At 42.4% G+C, this 20,116-nt stretch overlaps 1 protein-coding gene across 3 annotated transcripts in view; it reads left to right on the top strand.

Annotated features, from left to right (window-relative positions):
- The window catches only part of LOC108249605 (histone acetyltransferase KAT7), a 25,250-nt gene that overhangs the window by 3,542 nt on the left and 1,592 nt on the right, over window positions 1–20,116 (top strand). The window contains exons 3-13 of one of the 3 annotated variants that reach the window (XM_037978841.1): window positions 2,966–3,166; window positions 7,167–7,451; window positions 7,592–7,674; window positions 10,848–10,934; window positions 13,218–13,316; window positions 13,418–13,507; window positions 14,089–14,280; window positions 15,192–15,281; window positions 15,390–15,530; window positions 16,483–16,576; window positions 16,674–16,820. In XM_037978841.1, the coding sequence (XP_037834769.1) occupies window positions 2,966–3,166; window positions 7,167–7,451; window positions 7,592–7,674; window positions 10,848–10,934; window positions 13,218–13,316; window positions 13,418–13,507; window positions 14,089–14,280; window positions 15,192–15,281; window positions 15,390–15,530; window positions 16,483–16,576; window positions 16,674–16,820 (1,509 nt within the window). Of the gene's footprint in view, window positions 1–2,965; window positions 3,167–7,166; window positions 7,452–7,591; window positions 7,675–10,847; window positions 10,935–13,217; window positions 13,317–13,417; window positions 13,529–14,088; window positions 14,281–15,191; window positions 15,282–15,389; window positions 15,531–16,482; window positions 16,577–16,673; window positions 16,821–20,116 lie in introns of all 3 variants that reach the window. The other 2 variants (XM_017439089.3, XM_017439090.3) reach the window with 2 other exon arrangements.

Here is a 20,116-nt window from a genome sequence, read left to right as displayed (position 1 = left end):
TTTATATCCCAACATTAATGTCTGTTTCCATCCAAAATGTTTGAAGACATTAGAAAGGGTCAGTATCAGCTGCACAGATTTGTTGGAGTGTGTTTCGGATCGATCGATCCAGAGAAGGTTTCCGGTTTGGATTGGGTTTTTTTTTCCGAAATTCCCCCGCTTAACTTCTCGTGGAAAGTTTCTGGAATGTTTCCGTCCCTTCGCAAACCGACTCATCCAATTCAATTCAATTCAATTCAAAAATACTTTATTAATCCCAAAGGGAAATTAAATAATAATTAAAAGGAAATTAAATAATTTCATGAAGCATGAGAAGAAATCCGACTGCAGTCTGATGGTTCTGCTGTAGCCTCCCTAGTTTATTATGAAGTTTGGGGTTTTGGAAACAGCTCTGATTGTGAAGCTGTTAGAACATTTGTTTGTAGAGATAAAAACTTGAAAGCTTTTTTTTTTTAATGTTATTCTAGCTTTACTCTTCAGAGGTTTAGAATGGGTGCTGGTTCATATGTACTTTTGCTACTTGATACTTAGTAATTGTTATTTTGTACCCATGTGTACCCGTGTATTTCTGTCTTTGTCCAGGGTTAAGATTAGAGTTAAAGGTTAGGGCCTTTAAATATAAAAATATACATTTATTTAAAATAAAGTTTGTAAAGAGCCAAAATATTAACTTCAACCTTTAATCAAAGAGAGCATACTTGCTAAATCTTTATTCATATAATATAAAAAAATGGCAAATTATCTTCCATCATGAAATTAAATTTTTATTTTCTAAGTATTAAGACAAAAGAGGGAAAATATATGAATTATTTTTACAAGGAAATGAAACTTTCTTGTTTAGACTTCTGCAGAGGCCTTTTTTTTCCTCATAGATGTGAAAGAAAAGTAAACTAATTTGTCCGCTTGCAGGTAAATAAAGCATTTTGTCCTAAAACTAATAAACCTACAAATGAAATCAGTTTGTCGGGGTCATAAATTGAACTCCAGACTAAAAGCCCTTGTGTTATTTGAACTGCTTTGGATGCAGTGGCAGGCATTTATTTATATTTCTCACATTATCATAAGAAACCTGCTGTGATTCTGTCACAAGCAGCATCCAGCCAACCTGAAGGAGCTGCGGCAGTTTGGTCGTGACGAACAGACAAAAAAAGATCCTGGTTAGGTGGACCGAGAACACGGGGAACGGACCTGAAGAGACCTGATTTTGTGGCTCTACACCGGCGGTGTCCAGTCCTGGTCCTGGAGGGCCACAGTCCTGCATGCTTTAGTGGTTTCTCTGCTTTGACACACCTGATTTGAATGACTGAGTGATTAACAGGCTTCTGCAGAACTTGCAGGCCTGCTGAAGAGCAGAGAAACAACTAAAACATGCAGGATAGTGGCCCTCCAGGACCAGGACTGGATGCCACTGATCTACACAGTATTTGTGTTGGAAGAGTGAATACAGGTTTTATTTCACCAGGATGTTACATGTCGACATGTCCCTGGGCAAGACACTGAACCCCTCACTGCCTCAGATGGGCCCCATCAGTGAATGAATGTGATCTAAAGCACTGATTAGACTCTATAGAAGGATTTATTTAGATTAGATGTAGCAGAGTGCTGTGTGGATGTGTGTGGATGGGTAAATGAGAGCACAGATTGAGTTGTAAAGTGCTTTGAGTTGCCTGATTGGCTAGAAAGGTGTTATATAAATACAGTCCATTTATAGTTACAGAACAATATTTAAAAACCTCCAAACTGAACTTCCTTATTCTGTAATAACATTAGTTCCCATAACTATGCAGATGATACACAGCTCTATATTACGATGTCACCAGGTGACTCTGAACCTATCCTAGCACTGAACAGATGCTTAGAACAAATCAATATGCCAAAACCTTCTCCATCTGAACAGAAACAAGACTGAAATTATTATCTTTAGACCTAAAGAGGAACGATCAAGAGTCAGCGCGCAGCTTCAGGTATTACAGCTAAAAACTAGTGATCAGGCCCGAAACCTGGCTGTAGTAATGGACTCTGACCTGAACCTTAAGGGACACATAAAAACAATTACAAAGTCGGCTTTCTACCACCTGAAGAACATCTCCAGAATTAAAGTACTAATTTCACAACAAGATCTAGAATAAATTATGCACATATTCATCTTTAGTCGTCTCGATTACTGCAACAGCATCTTCACAGGTCTGCCAAAAAAATCAATCAGACAGCTGCAGCTGATCCAAACTGCTGCTGCCCGTGTTCTCACTAAGACCAGAAAAATAGAGCCCATCACCCCGGTTTTAAAAGTCCCTTCATTGGCTCCCTGTAGCTCAGAGAATAGACTTTAAAATACTTCTGTTAGTTTATAAATCACTGAACGATCTAGCACCACAATACATTAAAGACTTACTATCATCGTATCAACCCTCCAGAACACTCAGGTCTTCTGGTTCTGGTCTACTTTGTATCTCCAGAACCAGAACCAAACATGGAGAAGCAGCTTTTAGTTTCTATGCACCATCAATCTGGAACAAACTCCCGAAAAACTGCAAAACAGCCGAAACACTAAATTCCTTTAAATCAAGGCTGAAAACTCACCTGTTTAGAGCTGCCTTTGATTAGTAGTCTGCAAACAAATTCTGGTGAAAAGCTGCTCTGAACAAAATAGCTTATTACATATGGACCTTATGATTATCATTTTTATGATTTTTTTTTTTTGGATGATTGTAATGATGTTTTTGATGATTGTAATGTAAGTCTACTGATGTTTTTATTATGTAAAGCACTTTGAATGCTTTGCTTCTGAAATGTCCTATACAAATAAATTTTTACTTACTTACTTACTTACTTCTGAAGTATTTTTTAGAATTGTTACTTAGAGTCAAATTAATAATTCAAAGTGGAGAGAAAGCCAAGAGGATGAATATTTTTGCGACAGTGGATGATCGTCTCAAAGAGCTGACGTTTTTCTTCTTCCTTGTAGAAAACTGCAGCTCCCCCGCTGCCGGGGGTCCCGACGAAGGCCCGGATTCAGCTGCAGAGTCGATGGCGGCGGCAGTGGCAGCGTCGGTCTTCTCCTCCGGGCGCAGGGTCACCCGCAGCCAGCAGGGGGCGGCAAACGCCACGGCAAAAAAATACCCGCTGCGGCAGAGCAGGTCATCTGGCTCGGACACTGAAGCCAACGGTGAGGCCGCTAGGCGCCTTCAGACTCCAGCCATCCACTCACTTGTTCAAACGCTTTAGTAATTCCGTGCCACACGTAGAACCTTTTTTTCTCCGTGTTTTCGCGTCCTTCGTGAAAGATTTGGGAGAAAATGGGAAGGAAACCGAGAGAAAAGTGAGAGGCGAGGCGGCAGGCCTTAGGGAGCGTTTTGTGTTGAGGCTGAGAAAAGAAAAGGAGACGAAGATGAAGCTGTGAAGCGAGGCAGGATCTGCGTGTTTCTGTCTCTCATCGAGGCGAAGCGCAGGAACACGCCGTTCCCCTGATTCCTGATTAGAAACCTCACTAATACGCGCCGGCGGCTGATAACCTGGACTTGTGTTGTATCGGTGGAATTAGGGAAGCACTTTCCTGAAAAGCTGGAACTGTGATCTAACTTTGACAAACTGTAAGAGGAGCTGGAACATTTTCTTTTCTTTTTTTAAAAAAAAACAAACAAACAAAAAGGAAGTACAGCTTCTTTTAAATCTGGTGTTTTTACACATCAGGATGTAACAAAAAAAATCATCTTTTTCCTCTCAGGGTTCTAAAATTAGGTAAACACAGCCTCGGGGGGGAAAAAACCCAACAAAACATGACATGTTACACTGTGTTTTTATTTATCTAACAACTGAAAAGCGAGCTCATCGCTTTAGGTCACTGAGGGGTTTACGCAGCTCGCTTAAAGGGCTATTCCGGCCTTTTTCGAGTGTGCTTCTACAGAAAAGTTGCTCTTTAAACCACTTCGGTTTGCAGAAAGGGAGATTTACGTGAGCTCTTTTATTTACATTTGATCCATACTCCTGTGTGTAACACGGAGGCCGTCATGAATACTCATACAAAGAACCACAAAACTCTTTAAGTATTGATCTGATCCGAAACTGACGGCCGTTCAAAGGTTGATAAAGTCGTGTTTGTGTTAATGAAGCTCAAGATGTCAGGACACACAGAGGGATACAGCACGCAGAAATTCTACGTTGCTGTCACCTTATAATGAACTACATCGAATCCATTATATGTATAAAAACAATTAACAGCAGCAACAGAATTCAGTGACAAATACTTTCGCCACCAGGACACACCAGTTACTACAACCTGGACGATACATAACCAATAAAAACTGTAGGGAAAAAGGCAAAAATATGAGGATCTGTAAAGAATTAGGAGCTAAAATTTCAGTGTTTTGTTCAGAAGACGGATTCAGGTTGGAAAGAAGGAGAGCTTTGTTCTGGTTCTATTTACATTTGCTGGCTCTGACTCATCGACCCGATGATAATAGTAATATAAGTTCATATTCTGAGCTGCTGGAAGGATGTAAGGAATGAAGAAAGTGGTTCTGGATCTTCTGGGGCTCATAGTCCTCATAGAGGGAGCAGAAAGGGGCGGTTTTATGTCTTTCCCGACGCTTTCATGGCCGTTTTCATGAAGTGCTCTGCTCTGTTTTTTCAGCTGGGAGCCAAACGTCCTGCGTCCGTGCAGTGTCTAAAAGGTTAGCATGGTTGTGTGCTGTTTACACCAAACAGTCTGAGCCTTCAAAGGAGGCACTCTGTGGGATCGGGTCACCGAAATCTGGGCTTGACGAGGTGCTTAGAAGAGCACACTTGTTCATATACATTGTTCTTAATGATTAGCGGAGCGCGGACTCTAATTGTCTTGGTTATTTTTTTAGTATTAAACCTTTATTTTACCAGGAAAGAAAGATATTGATATTATTAATCTCTTTTACAAAGATGTCATGGCCAGGATAAGAAGGAAACAAGCCATTACATTTACAGCAACAGGCTTAATAACAGGAGCAGTAACGTTAAAACACAATAAAATATCAGGTACCTGTCATTGATTGGTTCGTTTTTGGATCTTTTGTCGTATGTAAGGCGCACCGGACAATAAGGCGCATCGTAGCGCAACTCCCAATTTTTTGTAACTTCGTGCTCCATTCAAAATGGAGGATTTCGCTGCTCTAGCGGAGCTGGTTTGCCTGTCTCAGCATTTCTATGATCCCTCTGTGAGAGATCACAAAGATAATCAAACGGTTCAAAACTCCTGGAAGGATAAGCGTCAAGTATAAACGCCTCCACCGCTCAGTCAGCCCTGCGCGACTAAAACTGAGCCTTAACGCTGCGAGCGACGCGGCTTTGTAGTTTAACCAAAGTCGTACTAAAACATCACGACTTCTTACATATATAAGGCGCTCCGGATTATAAGGTGCACTGTCGTTTTTGGAAAATACGGTAATAAGACATAAAATACAATGCAAGTTTTTAAAAAAACATCCCAGTTTGAGGCAGTTGAACGTTACAGGCGCAGGACGTGGCTGAAACCTCTGACAGCTTTCGTTTGAAACTGGATAAAGGAATAAGAGACGCCGAAGTAGGACGAAGTCATCTTTCCTGACTCTGTGCACATGAAGGGTACCTTAAACCGCAGCCAGCTGCTGGGCCTGAGACGGTGAAATGAACTTGGAGCAGATATATGATGGTAATTTGACTAAAATGGCTTTGTATATGAAAATATACCAATGCTTCACCCTTTGGAAATTGAGTGAAGTAAATCCAGGAAGGGTATATAAAGGACAACAGTGAGTCCTAAAGGGTGAACCTGTGATATACTTTAGAGCAGCATGGTTTAAAGAAAATTACCTTTTTGGTTTTGGAGATAGGGTGGTAGTTCTCACACCATATTTTAAAGGATTTAATCTCATTATGATATGCAGAGGTGCAGTAGAATTCAATTCAATTTAAAAAATACTTTATTTATCCCAAAGGGAAATTAAACATTGACGTAGCCCATTTAAATCAAGGAGTTCTTATAGATGGTGATGGCTGTGGGCAGCGGTCCGTTTTACAGCTAATCTGAAGAAGCCTTTGATTAAAGAGACTCTGTTTTTCCGATGGCGGTCTCGTGAAGAGGATGGTCAGGGTTGTCCACGATTTCCTTGCTTTTATGCAAAATCCTTCTTTGCATCATCCTCTCCAGAGGTTCCACAGTCATCCCCAGAACAGAACCATCTAAGCTTCCTCAAGAAGTACAGTCTGCTCTGTCCCTTCTTGTAGATGGCTTCACTGTTGAGTCTCCAGTCCAGTCTGTTGTCTAGATGAACACCAAGGTGTTTATGTTCCTCAACCACCTCCACTTCTTCTCCCATAATGGTGATATTGTTCCAGTTGTCACAGTTGTCCTTGTACTGGAGATTTAGGATTACAGGAGATGATTGGTTCATTCATTCCCTGGTGTATGTAGTGTGAATAACACACATCCTATCAACTCTGACACTCTGACCAGCTGTTAGCTCATCAAACTCTCTTTCTCCAAAGTGAAGGCTTTCTTAGAGCTATCGACCCACTGCTTCTTGCGTCCGTTCGTTTTTTTTTTTTTTTTTTAGTAAATAAATAATGGCTTGGATTATTAAGGGATGTGTTGTTGTTTATCTGAGATTGTCATCCCCTCGTTCTGGGACCTGGTTAGCTTTTATTGTCCGTCCATCTTGTGTGTGTGAAATAATGGTTGGTGTTCGGCCATTTTCAGCTCTTTTGACCCGAGCACGCCCAGAATCAGAGACGCCGCTTCGACCTGTTGAGTTGACGGCCAGCTTTGTGGTAAATCGGCGATTAGAGGTCGTGGCGTCGTATTTTTGTGCCGGCCAGTGGTCGCCGCCGCCGCTCCCCGCGTGCTGGACTGAGGTCGTTGAACAGCTCAGAGCGACGAACAGAAACGGTTGAAATATGCCCTTTCGCTCACCTGCCAGGTTCTCCCTGCTCCTCTGCTGCAGTAGCATCATTCTTTTATTGGATTTATCCGCTGGCTGCAGCTGCTGACAGATAATCGTATCTGCTGAGGTCACACACGTGTGGCCCGCACAGATTCTGGTTTTTAAATAAACCTCGCGGGAGCAGAGAGCCTGGAAGACGTCACAAGAGGCAGGAGGAGAATACGTGTGGCAGACGGTGACTCTGAATCTTTTTTTTTTTTTTTTCTCTGACCCCAGCAGACATAAAGCGGGGGGCGGACCGAGACGAGACCCCGCCTCGCACCCCGACGGGCAACGCCCCGTCCTCGGAGTCGGACATCGAGGTGTCCAGCCCGAGCAACGACCACGTGTCCTCGAGCAACGACGTCGTGGTCTCGCAGGAGGAGGACGAGCGGCTGGCGAAGGAGCTGTCGCTCAAGGAGGCCGCCGCCCACGACCTCTCGCACCGGCCCAAACGGCGGCGCTTCCACGAGAGCTACAACTTCAACATGAAGTGTCCCACACCGGGGTGCAACTCGCTGGGTGAGAGCGCAGACGCCACCTGGACACATTCTTTTTTTTTTTTTTTTTTTTTTTTTTTTTAACGAATTACACGTTTCTTTGACCAACAATTTTCTTTTTTTTATTTCATGTCTTTTGTGTGTCCCCCTTCCTCCCCTCAGGTCATCTGACGGGGAGACACGAGAGACATTTCTCCATATCAGGATGTCCTCTGTACCACAACCTCTCAGCTGATGAATGCAAGGTACACACACACACACACACACTCACACACACACTCCCTCAGACACATTCAGATAACAGAGTCCAGGGTTAGAGGTGAGTGTGAAACTGGGAGACCGCAGGCTGTTTTCGAACAGCTGGGACAGGTTTAGGTGCTGTCTGTCCCCCTGCACGCTTTAACTTAGAGTCCCAGAGCAGTGCAGCACACATTTATTTACATTTATTACTTTTAACTTGTTGTTGTTTTTTTTTTTTCCGCTGTGATTTTCGATTCGCTACTAGCGCAGCTTTGGAAAAAAACCCTGACAAAATACACATCGAAGCATGTGGCTCAGTTGGGAATAGTGCGCCATGACTTTTTGTAGAGCTACTTTATGTATTGTGGACTAAATGTAAAAAAAAAAAAAAAAAAAAAAATTTGCAAAACTTTCCACACACACAGTAAGATTTTTGGCGAAACGAACCCCAGCTGTCTTTGGAGCTCGATAACTCGGACGGACCTCGCAGTGGAAACATTGTGCGACGTTCAAACGGGGCACAGAAAGTTGGGCTTTTCATGACCGAGACAACGTTTTGATGCTGTTCAAGCTTCATGAGTTTTGGAGACAGTGTGATGATGTCACACACTAACTTTAGAGCTGTCTAAACCTTTAAAACTAATTAGCAAACAATCTTTTTACACTTCTGCAGTTTATACATCAAAACGCAGGCATTTACGCCCTCTTTCCCCTCGTCCACATGTGTCCAACTCAAGGCCCGTGGGCCAGATCCGACCCTTGGTAACATTTTATCTGGCCCTCCCCCCAAGACGACATTTAAGTTTTATTTGATCCGGCCTTCCAGTCTGAGACAAACCAAGTCTCTTTCACTTCTCCTTTTGCTTACTGAAGTCTCCTGACAGTTACTTTGAAGCCAAGGAAATTAAGTTTTAACTTTTCCGTAATCTTTGATTCTGTCATGAAAAAGAGCATCAAAGAGCATCGAATAGGACAGATCAAAGTCTCGCTGATAAACTTGCAGCCAAGAAACTATATCGGATTCCTGACTTGACTTGATGTGCATCAAAGTAACAGAGATTCTGCTTTTATATATGTTCTCTTTTTTTGTATTTCAAGTTAAATGTTAGTATCTGTGTGATTGGATATTTGTTGAAGGCTTTTTAGCTGTTTCAATGGGGGAAAAAAATTCATTTAAAAGCTGATGATAGAGAGGAAGGCATAAGAAATGAATGCTAAAAATGTGCCTTTTTAGGTTTGATCTATTTTGCTTTGTTTATTAAAGTATGTTTATCCTAAATATAAAATAAGGAGCAAAGGAACATCCTCTAAGATCCTCCAGGATACATGACTTGCGGAAGTTTGAAGATCTGCCTGTTTGTTTCAAGTCATCTGTGATTGCCGTGATCCTGTATGGCAGGCAGCTGCGTCATAGAATCAGTGCTTTTATGGCAAGGCATTTAGGTATTTATTCACTTTCCCTGATACAAAGCATAATTTTCCCCACAGTAGCACTCATCCAGCTTAGACCCTAGGAATGAGTGTTTTTATATTTTATACATTTAGTATTTTCCCTTTTAGGAGATGTGATTCATTTCTGTTCGCTTATTATTTTACATGAAGTCATGTTGAATTTAACTAAAGCAGACACTCTTTGTTTTTTTGGGGTTTTTTTGTTTGTAATATTTTCTCATCCCAAAAGAAGAGCTCCCTCTCTGGAGTTGAGCAAACCTTTCGTTTGACACGCGGCCTGTAGGTTACTGTTCGCGGTAGAGTTTGAATGAAAACGACAGCACCGCCATTGCTGAATTTAAGCGAGACTGGAAGACCCAGGTAGGAGGCAGATCCAAGCAGCAGAATCTGTCTGAGCCGGACTGTAAAACAGTGTCTTTTAAAGGAGTTCATCAGTGAGGAAGAACAAGCTTTGTTAGAACTGGAGAGCTGTATCACTGAAAGGCCATCAAACCAAACAGATATGTACTCTAAAGCAGCAGTCCCCGACCTTTTTAGCTCCATAGATCGGTTCATTATCAGACAGTATTTTCACTGACCGGCCTTTAAAGGTGTGGCGGATAAATACAACAAAATAAAATGATACGATTGGCATGAAAACGGGGGTATTTTTTAAAAACATAATAAACGTAAATCCAACGTGTCCTCGCAGCTTTCTTAGCTGCGTTATCAACATGAATAACAGCCTCTCCTCCCTCTAATGTTCTCTGTGTTTAAACATGCCCTTCAAAATAAGAGACACCACAAATATAAAAGCTCACAAAGAATCCAACTCACCATAACGCAGAATCAGTGGAGCCCTGAGCCTGTTTCTCAGTAACGAGACGGTCCCATCTAGGGCTTCCAGAGACGTTTGTTTTTTACTCGTTTTGCTGCTTGTGGGTTTGTTTTTAGCGGTAACGGATCACGTGACCGAGACAAGCGTTCTGACACGCATCAACAGTGAGTCATAGACGGATGTAGTGGAGAGAATCAGGTCAGTTTTCAAAATAAATGTCGTTCAGAGTCCAAAAATTAAAAAAAAAAAACAGAAATACTGTAAGTTAATTATTCTTTCTGTGCTGCCCGGTACCAAATGACTCACGAACTGGTACTGGTCCACAGCCCGAGGGTTGGGGAACCTAACTTATATGAGGACACCTTGGAGGGCCTATCAGTATGCGATCAGTAAGTCCAAGTTTCCATAATTCGATTTTTTTTTTTCCCACTTGTATTGTGACCCTCATACTGAGGTACGAACAGAAGAGTGACTTAGTTCTGCGTTCGACTCTGCGTTCGACTCTGCGTTTCCGTCTGCCTTGTTAGGAGTGCTGTCAGGGAGTGAGATGCACGGGTGTGTGGTTACTATGGTGATCATAACGAGCCACTTGATCCTGGTTCTTGTCACGCTTCTTAAACAGTTTCTACATCAACATGTCCGTATTTTCTCAGCTCAGATTGTTGCAAAAACGAAGTCCCAAGTTACTGTCTGGCTTTCTAAAAGTTTCCTTTCGGTATTAGTAGAATCAGTCTTCCAGCCTGACAGCCCAGTAAAGTGAAGGGAAGTGAAGCGAAAGCATCCGAGACAACAAAATGTAGCGAGTCGCAGCTGCTGGGGAACAAAAAAAATAAAATAAAAAAACCGGAGCAGGGCCGCCGTGACGTCTGCGCTGCGGGGCCGATTCAGACGGTGTCGATGTTCCGACAGGGCAAAGTTACGACGCGCGACAAACAGGCCGAGGAGCGGGCGCTGTCGCACCGGCAGGATGAGAACAGGCACTCCACGAGAAACCAGGTAACACAAATACACACACACACACACACACACACACACACACACACTGACCTTCTGTGAGCTCTTTGTTTGAATGGAGCGAGTGACTCTCAGTGAACGCCGTTTGTCTTTTTGCACCTGTCTGCTTCTGGATGGTCAAACTGGGTGGTCAAACAAGTATGTGTGTGTGTGTGTGTGTGTGTGTGTGTGTGTGTGTGTGTGAGTGAGACCACGCCGCTGCTTGTCAGTGTAGCAGGGTCAGAGTGAAAGTGATGAAGAACTGTCGTAAGTTCGCTCCCAGAAACCGTGGAAAGGCGTCATCACATCTGATGTAACTGTGGAGCTCAGCTGGCAGAGGAAGTCAGAGAAAACACGGATATTTCTCATGAAATGAATGTTAAAACCCCTCTGTGCAGTATCCCAGCTCTGTGTCACATTCTGGATACCTGAAAGCACAGGACATGGAAATTAAAAATAGCCACAAAATAAATTATTCATAATTTTGGAAGTGTTTACAGCCATTATTAGGTTTTTCCTTAGCCGTTTATGTATTTCAAATGCCGCAAACATTTAGTCATGCCTTCATTGCTCACATACTGAACTATGAACCGATGCAGTTCTGAGATTAAATCTAGATGCTTCAGTTTTTTAAGTCTTATAAGGATAAAATCTGATCTGTTTAATAATTCAAACTCAGCAGCAGGTTTGTTTCTTCACACAGTAAAAATGACAGCAAAGTTAAAATGTAGTTCCGTTTGTAAGTGGAACAGATTCTTTTAATGTCTTTCAGCGGACAGCTCGTCCTCTGGCTGCACTTCCTGCCGTTTAGCTGTATTGTTTCCTCTTTGGAGACACCTACAGGTCTGGAGGAGAACTGCGGCAGCACCGGCGTAAACGGCAACATACAAAATGTGCTTAAAGGGGAAATGAAAAGTGCTTTGAAGCTAACATAAATCCAGCTAACATAAAGTTTGAGGGTTCCTCTTGTGAAATGTGGGGCTCCAGTTTCCAACAGCTCCCCTCCAGACCCAAAAAAACCCCCCAAAAAACTTGTTTTCAAACAGATACGCTTGTTATCAAAACTTTCTGCTTCTTCTGCTTCCATTTTCCCTGATAGACACTGAGACAGTAACCTCCTCAGTGTCCTACAGCGGTCTGCCACAGCTGGCTCCGCCTCCTTCTACGTCACCAACCAATCAGGTGACTCCGCCCACACAATCAGCCCCACTTCGCAAAAACTCAAAAAACAAGTCATTAACATTTGAAATCAGAGAAACTAAAAGAAAAACGTGAAAACTCGTTATTTTCACATTTTATTTCATTTCCCCTTTAAAGCAACGTGAATCAAGTAACATTCCAGAAAAAAAACATGAACTTGTGTTTTATTCTTTATAACATAGAAAATACATTTTACTGCTTATTGCTGAGTATTAAACCCATCTGTTGTCAGGTTTAAGGAAAGTCAACCATTGTTGATGATGAAGTAATAATTCGTCTCAGTGACTGACATAAGACCACTCCTTTGCTTTATTGTATTATATTGCATTGATTGTCAATGTGTTGCATCAAACTCTTGTTGAATCGTATCACAATTAAATGCTGAATAGCATCATGAATTAGGGCTGAATCGTATCGATTTTTGCTGCCCGAATCAGAAAGCCGGCGTTGTATCGAGGCACGTATCGTATCGCCCTCAGACCCTGTTTTGTACACTCGAGGGTACATTTTAATTGTTTTACGCCCCGATACGCTAAACATTGGAATTAAAAGAAGATGGACTTTCCCCATGTCTGTGGGATATCAAACTTTTTTTCACAGAGCCTCGTTGTTCGCATCGTTGGGATTTGTAGTTCAATAAAGCCTGGGCAGCAGTGGCTCAGGAGGTAGGGGTTCATCCTGTAACCAGGTGGGGTTGCCAGTTCGAGCCCCCCTGCTCCGTCAGTCTCAGCCGATTCGCCCCTTGGGCAAGTCACTTCACCTACCCTGCCTACTGGTGGTAGTCACAGGGCTCGGTGGTGCCGGTGTGATGGCAGCCTCCCTTCTGTCAGCCTGCCCCAGGGCAGCTGTGGCTACAGTGTAGCTTCCTGACATCAGTGTGTGAATGAATGGATGAATGGGTGAATGACTGAATGTAGAGTGAAGCGTTTTGGGGTCCAAGGACTGATAAAGTGCTACACAATTGCATGCCGTTTACCATTTACCAGACATTTGCTCCTTTTTAAAAGATTAAAAGCTTCAAGGGTTTCCTTACAGACCACATAGACATCATTGTTTGTGTGTTTTTGTGCGCGGCTGGGCTCTCAGGCCCCTACAGATCGTCAGCAGCGCTACAAGGAGAAGGTGACCGAGCTGAGGAGGAAGAGGAACTCCGGCCTGAATAAGGAGCAGAAGGAGAAGTGTACGGTAAGCGGTCGTTTGGACTGACCCCAGTCGCTCTCTGCCTCCCGTTACATCTTTTTTTTTTTTTTTTTAAATTCTCTCTCTCTTGTTCTTGCTTCCCCCAGGAGCACCGCGAGAGCCACGGGATGAGCCGGGAGCCCCTGCTGGAGAACATCACCAGCGACTACGACCTCGAGCTGTTCAGGAAAGCGCAGGCACGTGCCTCGGATGACCTTGTAAGAGAGAAAACTCATCCTCGCCTCCCTCTCTTACGCTTTTTTTTTTCCCTTTTCGCTTTTCTTCGTTGCCTCCCGCCCCCTTCCCCTCCCCTCCCTTTTCTATCTTACTGCTCTTCTTGTGTCTTTCAGTCTGCAAACCCTCCTCTGCAGCCACAGGAGAAGTCTGAGCTAGTTTTGGTAGTTTGGACGATCACTTCATGTCATTCTGTTTGGTTTGAAGCCTGAAGCTTCAGCTGCACATTCATACAGCAGATGCGCCTTCAGTTTTCATAAGAAAACATTACATTTCAACTAATTAACCTTACCTTTTGTATTTTTCACTGAAAGGGACTTAAAATCTGTCTAGATGTTCCCACAGATAAGCGTTTTATTCTTCCATATGAAGTTGTTTTCCTATTAGTGCTTCATTTTTCTTTTACTTCCTCCACCTTTTTTATTGGAAGCATGCTGTTTGGCTCACTTGAACGTCTCCTGTTAATAATTCAGATCCTCCCCACACCCCTTCTTCCCCCCTCGTCACCCACCCACCTGCTTGCTCATCCTCGCCCCCTCTGCAGGAGAAGCTGCGGCTGGCCGGCCAGGTGTCGGAGGGCAGCAACATGATAAAGACCATCGTGTTCGGCCGCTTCGAGCTGGACACCTGGTACCACTCCCCGTACCCGGAGGAGTATGCCCGCCTGGGGAGGCTCTACATGTGCGAGTTCTGCCTCAAGTACATGAAGAGTCAGACCATCCTGCGCAGACACATGGTACGGTTAAGTGAACATTCGGGGTTTTGGGGTATTTTTTTTTTTCAGAACCCAACTGTTATCCGTTCTTCTCCACAACTTTGTGCCTGACCTGTTCTGGAGAGTTCCTTGCCTGCCGCAGTTTGCTGGTTGCCCTTACTACTTAGGGTGGTATCTCACTGAGCTACGGCTATTAGAGCTTAGCTGGTAACCCAGAATTGCATGAAAATAGGCAAATTTTCAGTCTCGATTCGATTCGAGTGTTTGCAGCCAAACAACCACCGAGCCTTGTCGCTGCATTTGGAGCGACCAGTTTGTGAAAATCACAGCCTGTTTCTGTGTGCATCAGTGTAATCCTGGTCCTGGAGGGCCACCGTCCTGCATGTTTTAGTTGTTTCTCTGCTTTGACACCTGATTTGAATGACTGAGCGATCAACAACTAAAACCTGCAGGATAGTGGCCCTCCAGGACCAGGATCGGACACCACCGGTGGATATTATCTCCTTGCCCACCTCCACCCACATCGTACCTTCTTCAGCCCTCTTTGTACCCACCTCAGTAACCTCCTCCACGTTTATGATTTAATTTATTGGAGTACACCTTAGAAATGAAGGTAGAGAGATTAAGACCATTTATTTAATAACTATTATTTTTGGTTAGACATAGTCTCAGATGTTTCTTCTATACTTCAGGGCATCATTTCCCCAGTACCTTCAGTTAGGATCATTTTAATCTGCCACTCGCTGCCCCACACCTTATATTGTTGCAGTTTTAAGTCACTGAAGTACCCCTACAGCTGATCATAGATTAGTGAATCAAATAGTTATCACTTTCGAGTCACTGCTACATGAAGCTAGAAGTGAGACGCTGCACTAACTTGTAGTATAAAGTTTTACCCCTGACCTCTCTTGTCCTCTGTGTCTCTTTTAAAGGCCAAGTGTGTGTGGAAGCACCCCCCAGGCGATGAGATCTACAGGAAGGGGAACATCTCTGTCTTTGAGGTGGATGGAAAGAAGAACAAGGTCGGCATCCTTCCCTGCCTTTTCCTCTCCCACGGACCTCACACAGATGCAGAATAAGCTGCTGTAATTCATTTTGTTGTTGTTGTTGTTGTTGTTCAATCCTTTTAGATTTACTGTCAGAATCTGTGCCTGCTCGCAAAACTCTTCCTGGACCACAAGACGTTGTATTACGACGTCGAGCCGTTCCTCTTCTACGTTATGACCGAAGCTGACAACACAGGATGCCACCTGGTCGGGTATTTTTCCAAGGTAACACCTTATGTTTGCTTTGCTTTGCTGTTTCTTTCTTTCTTTATTTATTTATTTAAACATCAGTACCTGGTAGTGACTCATCGGATAGTTTAGTTCAGGGGTGTCAAACCCAGTGACGCAAGGGGGCCAAAATTAAAAATGTGGTCCTAGCCAAGGGCCAATCACAATCAATATTTATTAAAAATTACATGAATTAACCTCTGTTTTAGATGTATTATGTCAAATCATTCATATAGAAATATTAATTACCTTTTCCCAGTTACAGATTCTACAGAATTTAGAGCAAACAAACTTTAATGAACACAGACAAAAAGATCAAACTTAAAAAAGCTCATCATTAGCAGTCATTTCTTACATCTCACTCAGCTTTTAAATGAACTTTTTAACATTAAAGCAGATTTTTTAAAAAAGCCATCAACTAAAACCTGATCATACAGAAATTAAAACTATATATTGTTGGCTTCTAAGTCACTGTCAAGAGAAAACTTCAGTTTTTTTAAAGCAAAATAAGAATCAGAGACTCGAAATGTTACAGAGGGCCGGATCTGGCCCGCGGGCCTTGAGTTTGACACGTGCGGTTTAGTTGGTGCTTTTCCAGTTGGGGGGTCCAGAACACCTACCACTTACCCCCAACTCTTGAGGAAAAAACAGAGAGAAATAACTTGGAGTGTCCCCAGCATCTTTCTGGCGTTATTTATATAAAAAGGATTCTGAGATGGAAACTCTGGTCCTGGGTGAGCTCAGGTTATAAACCCATATTTTCCTCACTCCTCCTATTTCCTGCTTAATGATATAAGATTAAAAAAATAAACACATTTAAGTGCATAGAGACCATTTAGATCAGACGAGGCTTTTTTTAAAACCAGGGAACATTGTATTTTGGCTAAAAATGTCAGGTTTTTGTGACTTTATCAGACCTTTTTGTTCCGTTTTGTTTCTCTGTGCACAGGAGAAGAACTCTTTCTTGAACTACAACGTGTCCTGCATCCTCACCATGCCACAGTACATGAGGCAGGGCTACGGCAAGATGCTCATCGACTTCAGTCAGTACACACACTCGTCACGCTCTCGCGGGTCGATACGGCCGTGCGTTGAGTAAAGATCGATACGAGCAAAAGGCTGTTTCTGCTGTCCGACCAGGCTACCTGCTGTCCAAGGTGGAGGAGAAGGTGGGCTCCCCCGAGCGGCCCCTGTCTGATCTGGGCCTTATCAGCTACAGAAGTTACTGGAAGGATGTTCTGCTGCGCTACCTGAACAATTTTCAGGGCAAGGAGATCTCCATCAAAGGTCAGAGTTTAACTGCAGTCGGCAAAAAAAAAATCGAAAATTCTCATTACATTACCGCCACCTGCTGGTGACTGAAAAAGTTATGTGCCGGGAGTTCAGGTCTTCATTTCCGGTTCCGCCATAAGGTCCCGTTGAATTAACAACAAAATAAAAGCTCGTCTTTGGTTTAACCATTGCAGTTAAAAAAAAAACAAAAAACATGCCACTTTTTTATTTTAGCAATTGCCGTTTTTCTCATTTCGTTTTAAAAACAAAAAAACACATGCTTGTTTTGTTTTTGCAATTTTATTTTGAAACGAAAAAACCAAAGAACGAAACATACACGGATTGAAGAGCTGCCTTAGATCCATTAGTTTAGTCTTTTTATCTGGGAGATTCAAGACACTCAGAGGAGATTCCCAAATCCTCTTCTGCGCTGCCGTCTGCCGTTCTTCCAGGAGGTCTATGAGACGTTCCCAAGCCCCTGGAAGAAGATGTAATCCCTCCAGAGAGTCCTGAGTCTGTCTTAAAGCCTCTTCGCAGTGAGACATGTTTGTAACCCCTCGTCTGGAAGGTGTCCTGATTCCCAGGATTCCTTTTTGATGCGGAGGCCTTTCCGTAAGATCTATCAACAAACGATTCCTGCGACATGGCCACAAAAACCAGCCCCTCTTCAGTCCAGCCACTCACCTCCCATAAAGATGCGAGCTTTCATTGCTGACGCCGTCAGCATGGAACCAAAGGAGACATGGAGTGGAACTCAGCAGGGCGTGTAGATAACATTAGCAGTTGCTGGTGTAGATTCTCAGTCATCCAGGACATTGTCAATCCAAAAAGAAGGTTAAAAACAAAAACAACTATTCAGCTACAGAATAGAAGTCCAGTTGTTTTTGTTTTTAACCTTTTGTTGGATTCATTCATGTTCCTATGGTCTTCACGAAAAACTTCAGGCCCACATTCACTAAAAGTGTGCAGCGCCTCGTTTTTGCTCCATATCTTGCCCATCATTTGCACCTGCTATCGCCGCCTTCTCAGCAACATATTCACAAAGCAAGTAGTGCTAATTATCTGCATCAGGTTCAGCTGCTGTCCTCACTGTGTAATTTAAATATGGCCGTCCATCACGATAGCTGCAGGCACAAAAGTGACAAAGAGAAAGGGGAAATGTTTTCGCACCGTGAGCTTCAGGCCTAAACAGATGAGACAAAACAGCCCGAACAACGTCTCACAGGAGGAATCACGTTCATGATATGTGTTTTCTTGGCCATCATTGCATCATCTTATTTTACTGATTAAATAAAAAAAACGGCTTAGTTTTTATTCCAGACCACGAGGTGCCCGCTGCGTTATCTCTCCTTTTGGGAAGGGCCACACTTACTCTTAAATCGACTGCAGAAGAAGTGTTTTATGAGATAACTTTTTGACAATCTATTCGTAAATGCAACCATTTCTGTCCCTCCTCACTAAAAGATAGAATAATTTAGTTTTTCCCTCTTTTTTTAATTGTTTTTTTTTTTTGAAGACAACAGAGCGGCAGGTTGCTCCTCTTCCTCTGTTTCTGAGACGGTGAATATTTCACATTAACTTTGGTTTCTAGACTCAGACATTTTTAGTTCTAGCAGTAATGTAACAAATATGGACAGTTTATGGCTCTAGAGATGGATGTAAAAAATAAATACAGTATTTTCCGGACTATAAGGCGACTTAAAAGCCTTCAGTTTTCTCAAAAATCCGGAGCGCATTATATAAGAGGCTAAAGCATCAGATTTTGTTTGTTACGAAGGTCGGACAGAAACCACGACACCGTAACAAAACTGAATACTCTGTTCCCTCACATCTGCATCTATTTTGTCACCTTCCTCCGTAGGGTTTGTATTTCTGTGCTTTAATGATAAATAAAATGACAAGAAGATTAGTCAGGATTTTAAAGCTTTATGGTGAAAAATGCTGTTTGCCTATTTTGTCAAATGGCCATATATATATATTTTTAGGATCTTCTTTTAATTAATGTTAGCTATTTTTTTTATTATTTAAAAGTAAAAACCCTTGAATGATAAGACTGTGGTGATTTTATTTTTCACCTGTGCTCGCTTTTAACCACGATAATGGCTGAATTTAGAGTCCTGTCAGCTGGTAACAGCAGAACGAGCTGGTAAATTTAGTTTTATTATGATTTAGTTCTTAAAAGATCCTTGACTCAGACAGACTAAAAGAAAAAGAAAAGAAAAAAAATCAATCTTCACCTGAGTAATTTAGTGTCCACTCAGAACATTTTCAGGTCTTTTCAGATCTTCTGTTTACTGGGAAAATTGAGAATTTTAAGCCTCACGTGGCTCTTCAAGCTTTTGTTTGCCTCTTTTATGCCCAAGCTAAGTTTGGAACCAAATCCATATTTATTATAAAATGGAAACATAGATCAGAATATGTTGAGACCATTCAGATTTGGACATATTTGGAAAGCACGTGACCTTTCATGAACTTTTAAGTACAGATGCACCAGCTCCACTTGAGGCTCATATTTTAAGAAATTGACTCAGTGATAAACCAGATATTTTAAAAATATTATACTCCAGTACATCCTGGCACACATAATGGCTCAGACACAGGCTGTAAAACCTGCCCGTGCTGGACATGAACTTTGGACAGTGCAGGATTATGGCGTTGGATGCTGCTCGTATAAAATACAAAGACAGCATAACATCCAATGCTACAGAACCCAAATGTCCAGGCCTAACTGGACAGAACTGGAGGCCAAATAAAGGCCATCCAACGGGGAGTGAAAGGCTGCAAAGTTTGTTCCTAAAATGCTTAGGTCCAAAAACCACCATCTTTGTCTGTCTTAGTTTAAAAGCAGAAAATTAAGACATGCTTGTAATCTAAGTAACTGATTGGGTCGTAATCTAAGTAACTTCAGGTTTCATGGATGAATATAACTGAGTATCATCAGCATAAAAATAAAAATTACCCCATGCTGTCTGATAACTTTACCTAACAGAAGCATATATAAAGTAAAGAGTATCGGCCCAAGCAGTGAACCCTGAGGAACTCCGTAACTAACTCTGGTGGGTGAAGATTAATGATTAACATTAACAAACGGAAATCAATCAAATACATATGATTTAAACCATTTTAGAAATGTTCCTGTAGTCCAGAGCTTCTGTAATAGAATACACTCCTGATCAAAATCTTAAGACCAGTCAAAAAATTGCAAGAATTTGCATTTTGCACTATTGGACCTTAAGAAGGTTAACATCACTCTTTTGGACCATCCTGCATGTTCCCCGGATCTAAACCCAACTGAGAACATTTGGGGATGG

This window comes from Kryptolebias marmoratus, linkage group LG12, assembly GCF_001649575.2.
Source record: "Kryptolebias marmoratus isolate JLee-2015 linkage group LG12, ASM164957v2, whole genome shotgun sequence".
NCBI classification, from domain to species: domain Eukaryota; kingdom Metazoa; phylum Chordata; class Actinopteri; order Cyprinodontiformes; family Rivulidae; genus Kryptolebias; species Kryptolebias marmoratus.
Note: the sequence above shows the minus strand (reverse complement) of the source record. Positions and strands in the feature narration are given on the sequence as shown.